We start from the raw sequence: 12,500 nt of genomic DNA, 5'->3' as shown, positions 1-12,500 counted from the left end.
AAGTGAAAGGCTTGGGCCTGTTGATGATGCTTCTAATCTCCAGGCTTTACAGACCTTCTTCCCTCATGTGTTTCAGACGGTGTCCTTCATGGTGGTTGTCCTGAAGCACAAGGCATGGACTGGGAGGGGAAAAGTGTAGACAGCATGTATACTGAAACTGTGGTGCAGGCTAGAATCTCCATGCCCCCTGCGGTGGACACCAGCGAGGGTGTCGCCCCTACCTTCTCTCCTACCACTACCCTTCCCTGCGCCGCTCCTCAACCCTCAACTTCCCCTCACACGGACTTGACCTTCCAAACCCACGACCTGACACAACAGCCTCCCTATTCCCACCTAAACCTGGAACCTTCCCATCTGCATGAATCTCATCTTGTCGAACCTCAAAGTTTCGACATATCTCCATCTTCTGTCACTAAGTTATCCGACCCTCTCTTCTTAGAAAAAGGCTTTACAAGTGCTGCTGAAGGTCTTTCCAAACTGGTAACATCTCCCTCAGCTGCTTCTTTGCAGTCTGAAAGTGTTGCTCCATTTACTGGGACTGATGACATGGCAGCTGCCAGTGTGACTTATAATACAAGTAGTGCTGTGTTGTCTATAGGTCCAGTCTCTCCTACTGAAGACTCGAGTGAGGATCATGCAGAGATTGATCGCACAAGCACAGAACTTTCCCCAGACAGTGTAAGGTTTGAGCAAGACATGTTGGAGACAAGGACTGAAGATGAAGCCCCAGATTTAGATGATGATATGATGGCAGGATCACCCATGTTAGGACCAGAGCTGAGTGAAAGAGTATTTTCTGTGGAAGCTACAGAAGATACAGATATCACAACACCCATGGAAATGCGTGACTCTCACACTGAGCGAGATGCTACTGCTTCAAACTTAGAATCTGTAGATGATAAAGAAGGCACTGAGGGAAAATCAGACCTCAAGGATCAGTGCTGGGATAATGAAGATAATATCACATGTCTAGCCCAAGAAACTGCAGAAATTCATAGTAGAGTAATAAAACTTCAAGAAAAGGTTAAGGCTCAATTAGTTGACCTAACTACTGCTAAATCAGAGGCAGAATTAATTCTTAATACAGTAGCAGACATAAGAGAGGCTGTTAGCAATGGGAAAGGTGAATCAGATGTCCAGAAGAGCAAAATGGCACAAAATATACTTGAGAATATATCCTCCATATCTGATACTGTTGCTAAGATAATACAAAACCTCAATCCATCAGATGTAGAAACTTCATCTCTCTTAATGAAGGGAGAAACTGGAGTGACAAAGACTGAATCCACAGTGAAAGAAACTGGGTCGCCTGAAGAAGGCAGTCCCTCTGACTCTAATATACGTGATCAAACTTTTTCTGATCTCTTGGATTCAGACGACATCAATCGCGAAAGCTTAGAGGATGAGTTTGAAAAGTTAGCTGCCGAGATGAGCCTCTCTCCAAAGGCAGAAGAGGCACTTGTACATAAACCAGAAGCCACCATAACAACTGTTCCTTCTGATGCCATAACTTACCCTGTCTCTTCTTCTATTATTTATCCCTCCAAAACTCCTGATGCCTTACAGGCCACACAACGGGAACCAGGTATGGAACTCGCTTGTGGTTCTTTTGTAGTCCATCACCCATCATACTGACAGGCTCTTATCCTAACACATTTTTTTAATGATAGGTTTTGTTGTACATATCCATTGTTTTCAGAATTCCTTCAAACCATTTCTATCATGTTTGTTTTGAATGTTTCATAAATATATTTGTATAATTTTTAAGCTGAAAAGATATGGGCATTTCATTTCACAGCTGAGGATGATACATCTAGACAACAAGGTGTCCAGTTAACAATGGTATCTGGTGTTACCCATCAAGCGGGTGGGGAAGCTAAGCTTGATGAACTTGAGGAAAAAGGTTGTTTTACATCTTCACCAAACAAAGTTTCTGCAACTCAGTTAGCCAAATCAATCGAATCTAAAAGTGATGAAAAGGATAGTGAGCTTAAACATTTCAATAAGTCTAAGGATATTTCTGAAACCGAAGGCTTAGTTGACACTTTCAACACTATTGGGGAGGCAAGTGTAGATGAGGCATCTGAAGATGGCATTGGGGATGTTGTTGTCCGTCGAGCCTCAAGTAGGAGTGGCCCACGCCCCACCACCTTCCCTTTGTGCCTCCTGCAGCCAGAAGTTGTGGGCTCCTCTCCAGAAGCTCAGCAATATTTCCGGCAGCAGCAGGAGGTACTGGAGGAGATGGGACGCCAGGGTTCCTTACAGATGGATGTAACTGACTTGAGAGCCTTAACTTCACCAGAGAGTCTGGCTGGTGGTAATGACTTTGAGGATAACGAGGCAGAGGACTCGAGCCGGGAGACTAGAAGCAATCTCCGAAAGCTTGTCAAATCATCTTCAAGTTATGAAAACCTTTATGATGGTGCGGACCTACAGGCCGCCAGCAGTGAAGATACCCCAACCACTTCACAGCTGACAAGCTCCCTCGGAGATCCTTTCAATACCAAGACACATCTCCCCCCAGAAATGTGTTCCAGTTTTGAGAACTTGTACATGAAGGCCAAAGAGGCTGATGAGAAACTTGTTCATGAGGCTAGTTTGCTTGCTGGGGAGATCCTGGATGAGGCAGTACAAGAGGCAGTACAGGAGGGTGGTGTGGATTCTCCCACATCTCTCGGTACAGCCACTTTTCCTACCTCTTCAGGCAATCATTCTCAGCAAGTAAATGTTGACTCTGAATTACAAGGCTGTCAGCATGAAGACACAATAAAATCTGGTACAGCAGGTATTTTGGTGATGTAGCAGCAGCCACTGCTTTCCCTAGGGCACAAAACTGGGCTGCTGTCTTTTCAGTTTGTGTGGTGTGATGCTAACCATTTTGAGAATCAGGAATTGCCTAGAGAAGATCTTTCATTAGAGGAGTGACTAATGACTTGTGTTTTATAGTTGTGTGAACAATAACATTAATTGATTTCTTTCAGATAACAAGTGACGGCATGTACTATGTTGTGTAGTAGCTTGTGTTGGGTCCAGGGATGCCATTCGCTCACGTCATCGTTTTGTATTAGCTTTTATACAATGAGCATTTCAAGATGTGGGGACTAGAATCCGCGTCCTCTTTCTACTTTTGACAAAATTCATAAATGTGTCCTGTCTTTTGGATTTATATGGCATTTGTTAGTGTCCTGGTATAGGTCAAATGTGTGGCCTATCAATGGCAATGTTGTTAAAATACCAGGCATTATAATCTGATATTATGGGGGTCCAGTCAACACCATTTCCTCATCTATGAACATATTTCATGTTCAGTTTAGGTCGAAGTAGCCAGGCACAAACAAATGTAGGACAATTGGTAAGTAGTAGGTTTTTTGATTGTGTAGACTTATAATATGCACGTTGGATGACAGATGTGTAAATGTGGAGGGTGGGTGGGTTCCGTTGACGATCATGAGTTCCCACATACCTTGAGTGAATGAGCCAGCCCAGTTTGGCAGCATGTGGTATGAGTGAGACCTGTGCCATAACAAGTGTGTGTGACGTTTACTAATAGTGTGCTACTAACTCTTGTTCTAGATGTGGGAGTGGTGTTTACAGAGCGTAAAGAGTATGGGGGCGGGGTGAAGCCATCTGCAGAGACGACAGGCGGACACTCGCACATATCACCTTCACCTGTTCCTCATCCTTCCCAATCCTCATCCCTTACCACAGACCAAAAGAAAGTCCCAAGCACTAAACCAGTATCTCAGGAAGAGGGGCAGCGACCCACTGATGAGAGCACTACGCCTAGTCGACCAACAAGACGACATGAGAGAACATTTTCCCAAGCAAGTAATATATATACTGGAGCTATTCCTACCGAGCCCAAGCAAGAGGGAAAGAAAGGAGAGAAGGAAACTATTCCGGAGGAAGCAGATGGTGTTAGTGAATCCATTAAACCATATTCTGAAAGAAAACAATTTTGGGAGAGTGTCACTGGCCAATCATTTGAAGCCAAAGGTACTCAATTGATCAAGACAGAAACTGAGAGTGACACCGATACAACAGGTACAGATGGTACAGTTGTGGAGCAACAGATTCCAGAAAAGAAGCCATCTGTAGGAGAAAGTTCTGATTCAGAAACTGAATATTTAGCTCACAGGGAGAAGCCAGCTTTCTATGAAAATCAAGCATTCATAGGCACTGAAAAGATTGATGTCCCCAAGGAGGAAGAAAGAGATAGAGCAGTAAGTCCATTTGAAGTCCGGCGAAGGATGGAAAGTCAAGACTTGCCCTCACCTGAAGATATAGCTTTTAAGGATGTGTCTTCCAAGAGAGCACTCTTTGAAAAGGAAATCAAAAGACAATCGATGGAGATCGAAGAAAGTCAGTCATGGAAACGTTCATCAAAAGAGTATGATGAAACAGTTGTCATTTCTGAGGAGTCAGCATCCAGTACACTTCAAAAGAAGGAAGAGAGGAAACAGACATTGGAGGAGACAGTACAGAGCGAAAAAGATCTTTCAAAAATTAAGAAAGAAACCAGAGAAGATATTGTGTCAAAAACTGATGTTGAGAAAGTTGAAAGCGAGCAGAAGAAGGATAAAGTTAGCAAAAAAGACGATGTCTCTGAAATTACAGAATCTTCAAAGTTACTCAAAGAAAAAATGCAAGTGAAGGAGAAAAAGTCACTATCAGAGGTTAGTACTGGTGATAGCAAAGTAGTGACGCAGACTGATTTATTGTCAGAAAAGAAAGAGAGAGAAAGCACAGAAAAAGCAGGAAAAGTAAGCATGGTTGATAAGAAGGTTGTATCCCAAACAGATATTTCAAAAGAAAAAATAGAGAAAGAAATTGTAGAGAAAGCAGAGGAAGTAATTCATGAGAGTAGAGAGAATGAAAGTGGAATTTTGTCAAGAACAGTATCCAAATCAGAAGAAAAGGCAGAGAGCTTATCAGAAGCCAGAGAGACAATCCAGACAAGATCCACAGAAGATCAGGATACATCCCGAGATGAGATCACTGAGGAAGATATGACAAGAACCGAGGAAACATCAGAGGAAGAGGCTGATGAATTGATGACAAAAGAAAAAGTAACTGTAAATGTGACAGAGGAGACTCGACAACTTGGAGACACCCATGAGACTGTAGTGCGAGAGACTACCACCACTCGAGATGGTGAACAGGAACAGAGGATCATCAAGGAAACCAAAACCCAGCAAACTGTGATGGCCGATGGCTCGACAGTCAAGACCACTTCAATCACCACCTTCACAACACAGCTGGACACAAAAGAGGCTGAGGATTTTCCAGACACATCCAAGATTAAGAAAGAAATATTTGAAGTAATGACTGATGAACCAGCTGCGTCCATACCTGAGGAAAAGGATGTATATAAAACCATGACAGCAAAGGAAAAATCTGAAGCTTTTGTAGAACAACGCATGAAGTCAGACATTTTTTCTCAAGAGCTGTCATCCTCAGCAGAGGATCAGAGTCCTGAGCATAAGGTCATCACTCCAAAGGAAACTGGAGCTCCAGTCTCTTTACAAGCAGAATCTGCAGAACACCCACTTACTAGTCCAATTAGAGTACCAGAGGAGAGTGTTCAGGAAATTGTATGGGAGGTGTCTCAGGAAAGATCAGAAACAGTTTTATCTGAAACTGTAGAAGACATTCCATCCCATCAACCTATCGAATCTCACCAAGTGAAAGAGATTTCCCGAGAGGAACAAAAGAAGCCAGCAAAACCACGCAGGAAATCATCTGGCTCTACCGAAGGTAAATTGAGTGAAGAAGAGGCTCGAAAACTTGCCATAGAAATTGTTGAAGAAGTGAAAATGGAAGCTGTTAAAAGGTCACCCATAGCACCTACAGCAGAAGGACTTGGAGAAAGTGATGGAGCTACACAACCTCCATTTCCCAGACCTAGTCCAGAATCAGCCTTTACAGAAGAAACAACCACGAAAATAGAAAAATATATCCAAGAACAGTTGGGAGATGAAGTTGATGAGAAACAACTCAAGTTAATAGAATCAGTTACAGCCAGAAAAACAGAGATGTTGCAGAAGAAGATGATAGGAAGTGAATATCAACACAGCATGGAAATTACTGATGAAGATTTGCGATCCAGTGGAGCTGAACTTTCACCCATTGAACACCAAATGGAGAGGCTTCGCCAAATGACTGAGGAAGATGACACCCAGCGCTATGCTAGGGAACCTTCAGAGGCAGATGAGAGTGAGAGCTCCATTATCATTCACGAGACAGCAGATGACATCATGTCAAGTGAGTATGATCAGGCTAATCAGATGATCACCAAAACATTAGATGCCCTGAAAACCGCAGAACTAGCTAAGGTAGATAGGCCAATAGAAACAATTAAAGAAGTACCGGAGACAACTGTACATACAGCTGTTACAGAAACAAAAGATGTGACAGTTGGAGAGAAAACGGATTTTGCTAAATTAAGCAAGCTTGAAGTCACAGAGACTGCTAGACAGCTGGTGAAGGAGGTAACAGAAAAAGCCCAGGAATCAGAAGCAGTGAGGCAGGCATCTCTGACCGCAGCAGAACTTCGTCAAGCATCTGGAAGTCGGGAACACAGTCGTACACCAAGCCCAAAGCCAGGCTCTCGGAAAGGTTCGTGGATGGATGACGAGGACCTACGTCGTGAGTTCCGAAGAGATTATGAAGACAAAAAAAAAATGTTCAAAGAGGAGATGACAACTGATAAAGATGTTTTTGAGGAAGGTTCTGTCAAAGAATCAAAGGAAGTTAAAGTATCACAACAAAAGAGCAGTGATAGAGAAGTTCACATGGAGTCCAGCATGACTGAGAGTATGGAAGAATCAAGCACAGTTGAAAGTGTACGTTCAATAGAAGGTAAAATCAAAGCTGAAGTCATTACATCTGTAGTGAAGGAGGTCAAGGAAGTTGAGACAGAAAAAAAGGAAGAGGTAGTCATGAGAAAAAAGGGTCATGTTGAAGAGTTTAACCGAAGATCAGGTACAGATTTCGACACATACTCTAGTTCTGGAGAGAGCCACTATTTCACAGCAGCTGAAGGCACTTCTGATAGCCGTGCCGGAAGCAGACCATGTTCATCTGATGTAGAAGCACTCATTTCCGAGCGGACCACAGGCACCTCAGAATATGACACTGCACTTACTTCACAAGATGCTTCACAATATTCTTCATATTCAACTTCTTCTCAAGATTATCGTACTGCAGCTAGCTCTATAAGTTCAAGGGACTCCATGAAATCTATTGACTCTGAAAGTTCTGGCCATCTTGCAAGCTTTGAATTAAGTGAAGCTTCAGAAACATTAGTACCTTCTGCAGCAGAACTAGAGAAAGATATGGATCTTCTTGATCAAGATGTCGCTGATGAAGAGGCCTCTCATTCCCACCATCCCATCATCCCACAGCTAACAATTCAGTCTGACACTCCAAAATCTGAGGATGCACCAGGATCCTTTGAAGTTGAATCCGATGATGCTGAATTTGAGCAAGATTCTAAGGATACTGATAGTTATACCTCCAAGATGAAACGATCAATTGAAATGACATTCTATCCAGAACCTAAACCTTTGAGTTCAGATAAGAAAGGTAGTGTAACAGAGAGTGTAGCTTCAAGTTTAGAAGAGAGCACTGTTTCAGAGGTTTCTATGGCTACTGTGGTAGAACAGGATAAGAGCATGCAGGGTTCTACTACCACAGATTCTAACATGACAGCATCAAGTGTATCAGAGCAGATGATGTCATCAGTTGAAGGTCAGGATTTTGATCATCAGGTAACTTGTACAGACAGTGGAGTTTTGACAACAGATACAGGTGATGGAGACATGACCTTGCATTCTGTTACCATAACTGCAACATCAGTTCCACCTTCTACAGATGACCAGAGTACAGCTTCAATGTGTACTCAGGTGACATCTGAAACCCGTGCTCAAGTAGAGTTAACAGAGAGCGAGCAGTTTTTTCGCGCTAATGGACCCACTGAAGTAGATTATGTGCCTGAGTACGACGATGAGGAAGTACAAGGTGCGCGGCCAGCTGTAGCCCCTACTGTACCTGCTTTCCAAGAAGCTGCAGGAGCTATAGCTGGCCCTTCAGAGGGCCCACAGAAAGTTGTCATTGTTGAAGAATGTTATGAAACCGAAGCCGATCAAGAATATGGCCAAATGATGAGAGAGAGTGAATATTCAGAACTGGCAGAGGCTGAGCTTCAGTATTCTCTAGAAGAACAACCTGAAGCAGAGATGAGTAGTATGTTAGTGATTGAAGAGCCAATTGAACGGCCAAGAACACCAGAACCTGGCTATATACCCTCACCCCGTCCTACTTCTATGATCATCCAGTCTCCTGAAGAACCTGAAGAATTCACTGAAGTAGATAAAAGGTTTAGTGCTGTATTTTCTACTACTTATGAAGAGAGAGATGAAGGTAGTCGTTCATCAGTTTCAGATGTGATGAGCATAGATGTTCCAGACATAACCGTCACAGAGCATACCTTACCTATGCCGAGCCAGTATTGTTATCCAGACCTTGAACGAGAGGAGGACTTTCCCGAGTGTCGAGCACTAGCGGAAGCAGAAGACCGAGGACCGGATATTCCAGCTACTCCGGGATCTCAGGAGTCTGCATCCACTTGTGCTTCACGCAAGTCGTCCTCAACTGACTCGGAGCAAGGGAGAGAGTACTGCCTAGATGACATGGCCCAAGGTCCATCTTTTGGGTCTTTTGAAATGGTGGAGGCTGACGAAATTGATGATTTTTCTGAATATGAACGAACACTATACATGCATGAAGAACGCATGATGGAAATGACACAAATTAAAGAAGAAGATGAAGAGGAAGTTGAGGAAGAGAGACGTCTTAGTAGCTCTCCGATACCAATCCCAACTCAACTCAAGGCTGTTAAGATTGACAATTCGAATACACCCAGTGAATCTCAAGCTAGTGATGAAACGGAAGACCCAGAGGAGACTGGTGATCCAACCATTGAAGAACAGAGGAGGTGGTTAGAGCTGCAATTTGAGGAGAGTGATGCAGCTAACTATGAATACCAGCAAACTGGCTTTATAGAGCATGTATATTCTGGCCCCCTTGAGGATATTGAGGAGGAGAGGGAAGATGCAGAACGCAGAGATCTTTCACATATCACAAAGAACTCATCGCTCTCATCAACTCCAGAGTATGATGTTTTGGCTGGTAGGAAATTTTTCACTCGTAGCGGGGAACATGATGATGTTTCCATGACTTCCCTTCAGGAATTTGAAAATCTTGAACAACAAGTTGCTGTTGAAGCTATAGCAAGGAGAGCTAGTTCAGGCTCACAGGAATCACTTAATGGCAAGAGACCTGAGAGTAAGAGTGGACATGGGGATGACATATCTGTAGGATCTTTTGCATCTCTCCAAGAATTTGAACGTCTAGAGAAAGAATGTTTAATTGTAGAACAAATAGAGAAGAAAGCTCAGGAAGAAGCAGCAATGCTTTCAGAGATAGAAGAGGGGCATGAAAGCCAAATGTCAGAATCTGAAAGTTGTGAGACACTGTCTGAGCCTGGACGTGCTTCAGTTGAGGGTGAGGAGTATGACCAGAGATTGTTTGAGATTGATGAAATAATACGCCAGGCACAAGATAATGTAGAGAAATTCGATAAAACTAAGGCTGAATATGAAGGTGTGAGACTACAAGATATTGTTAGTGTAGATGGATCTGGTTCAGGTAGCAGCCATGCTGATCGCACTCCAAGTGTAGGTCGTGAAGAAGGTGATGCAGACTCTTTGGAGGAGGCTCAGCTGCCAGAATTGGATCTAGACCAGACTGGTGTTACGAGTTTAGGGAGCTCAGCCAAGCAGGATACCATGAGTATGAGTGCAGACAGTATTGAAGCAGCTCCTAAGCACAAGGTACCTCGTGAAACAAGTCAGGATTCTTTAGAAAAGGCAGATGCTCGTTCTTCTGACCCCATGACTACTAGTGTAGATAGTATTGAATTTGTTAGTCGTCAAGATCTCATGACTACTAGTACCGATTCCATAGAGGCCCGGAGGAGACGTCCAGATGCAATGAGTGCATCCACAGATTCCATTGAACCCAGCAGGCGTGACATCATGGCCACCAGTATAGACAGTCTAGGCAGAGATGATTCTAGTGGTAGAGATGCAGATATAAGTTCGGGAAGTGAGCAAGTAAGGCCTCTGCCCAGAGATGGTGGAGTGATGGAGTGCAGTCTAGAGTCTTTGGAACCCACTTCCTCCCAGGCCACACATGCAACCTATCAATATGACACAGACTCGATTATGTCAGGCTCCTTCACTAGTGGATGCTCCAACACCCTTGTCGCATCAACAGATGATTTTCCAGATATGATGACCTCTTCCATGTACATTCCAGAAGGTGAATTGCCACCAGAAAGTGAAGAGCAATACGTAAGATATATGCAGGCCAGTGGTGGCACAGCAGCTGAAATAGTCCAACCCACAAGTGAGGAAGGTTACTCTCATACCGTCACACGTGTAGTTAGACTACCGCCAGAGGCAAAACAAGTTACCTTTACAGGACCTGATGCTCAAAAGAAAATGGAAGAATACATGCAAGGTTTTAATGTCGGAGAACATACTACCCAGGAGGAAACAGTAGATGCTCAGGGCAATGTCCATATCCGTCGTGTTACGCAAAAGCGTATAGTAGCAGATCCAAAGGAAACAAAAGAACATGGATTCTCTGTGGCAGACCCAAGTGTAGAGGAACTAGAAACCCGTGATGAGCACGGCAATGTAACACGTATTGTGAAACGAACCGTGGTCACCACACATACAGTTGAGGTCGATCTAGATACTGGAGAACCAATAGTGCAGCCTCCTCCCACCACTGTCTCCTCCCCAGCCACATCCTTCTCCCGTATTCCTCGTCCAGTGACCAGTCCTCCTCTAGCCTCCCGGTCACCCCCTCCTGGTCCGCCCCCTGGGTCGCGCGGCCCCCGTGAGCCCGTCCTCCCCTCCCTGGAGCCCAACACAGTCTCAGGTACAGCGTCCCAAGCGTCACTGTGTTGCACCGCCCGCCGGGTGTGTCCCCGCACTCTGCACTCCTCCAGCCTTAGTTCTCTTTCAGCATGCTGTGTCCGCATGACGTCACGCCAACCATCAGCCCTTAGTGCTCATTTTGTTATCGTCTGTAATTAGTTTTATCTTTAAACTGCAGTATTTTGTCATCTAGAACCTTCATTTATTTGGTTTCCTTTCATCTACAAGCATATTGATGATGTATATGACTCTCGTAGATCAGTGGGGCTTAAGTATATCACATTTTTTTATTATTTCCCATCTGTCATTGTGTATATAGCGCTATAATAAGTGTCCCTTACTGTATGAAAAGTCGGTAATTTGCTGCACTGTTGAGTTGGCGATGCGGTCCAGCGCTTGACTAACGAGTCTCTCTCTCTGCCTCGCTCACCAGACGTTGTGCAGCCGGACAGTGGAGCGGGGGCGCGGCAGGCGCCAGGTTATAAAATCTCTTTGTGTGCTTTTGCATTTCTGCTCGTGCCCTGGTTGTCTCCATCCATACCCTTGGTGTCGTTGTTGTGTATTACTACTACTTAACTTACGTTGCAGTTGTGGAAATGGTGGCCTTACCCTTTGCATGAGTGGCACCAGGAGGGGAAGAATTTTTCCAGTTGAGTTTAAAGGCAAGAGTGGGGAGCCCCTTGTGGTAGTATGGAAGGGATGGTGCTGGCTCACACTCACACCTTCTGGGAGGGCCCGCCCCCTTATGTGTCATGTGGTGGCGGTGGGCTGTCATTCTCCTGGTGCCAGTGTTTTGATAATGAGCAGACTAGTAGCGGAGGTTCCTGGCTGTTGGGGCGGGCCACTAACATGGTGGTGGGGAACCCGCTCTCATGCCATGGCCAGGGGGGAGATTTGTTGCTGTTGGAAGTGCTCATTGCCTGCCTACTGTTCATCCATAGTTAAACTGTTGCAATCAAATACTCATTCCCAACCCGTGTAGCTTGTGCTCAAATAAAGGAACAGTATGCAGGAGTAATGAGATACCAAGGGTTACATTTCTCTAACTCCGACCTTACCCAGCACCGAACGCGGGCACAGGAATCGTACGTTTACCGCAATCGTACGATGAGGCATCAAACCAGTCAGACGGAATTCAGTCTGTAAAGCGACAATATCGGGAAGAGGAATATTTCAAAGAAAAATGTGATAGTGCCCGCGTTTATTTTGTTTTACTTATATGTATGATTATTTTGTATTTCTTTTTTTCTGTATTTACTAATGGTGTGGTATGGTTTATATTTAGTGTGCATTTGCACTTATTATTTACTTTTTACATGTCTTTTATTTCCCTTAGTTAAAACAATCATTGAGAGGCATGTTTCTTTATGTAATGTATTGTGATTAGTTCCAAAAACATTTATTAATTCCTTGCAAAGTTTAGTTGATTATTTGCATGCTGGGAGTTGGAGTTGTTGTTATTATTACTGTACCTTAGTGTCCATGTTT

At 44.0% G+C, this 12,500-nt stretch overlaps 1 protein-coding gene across 50 annotated transcripts in view; it reads left to right on the top strand.

The window, feature by feature from the left end:
• Positions 1-12,500, top strand: part of LOC122245738 (uncharacterized) — a 375,164-nt gene that overhangs the window by 357,217 nt on the left and 5,447 nt on the right. For 15 of the 50 annotated variants that reach the window (XM_086540736.1, XM_086540735.1, XM_086540733.1 and 12 more), the window contains 2 exons: positions 3,574-11,013; positions 11,446-11,490. The exons of 15 other annotated variants lie outside the window; for them this stretch is intronic. In XM_086540736.1, coding sequence (XP_086396862.1) covers positions 3,574-11,013; positions 11,446-11,490 — 7,485 coding nt within the window. Of the gene's footprint in view, positions 1-76; positions 1,586-1,798; positions 2,786-3,573; positions 11,014-11,445; positions 11,491-12,500 lie in introns of all 50 variants that reach the window. 20 more of the 50 variants (XM_086540749.1, XM_086540748.1, XM_086540747.1 and 17 more) reach the window with 5 other exon arrangements.

The sequence above is a fragment of the Penaeus japonicus genome, unplaced genomic scaffold, assembly GCF_977035675.1.
Source record: "Penaeus japonicus unplaced genomic scaffold, GWHDUDI00000001_assembly GWHDUDI00000010, whole genome shotgun sequence".
Lineage (NCBI taxonomy): Eukaryota > Metazoa > Arthropoda > Malacostraca > Decapoda > Penaeidae > Penaeus > Penaeus japonicus.
Note: the sequence above shows the minus strand (reverse complement) of the source record. Positions and strands in the feature narration are given on the sequence as shown.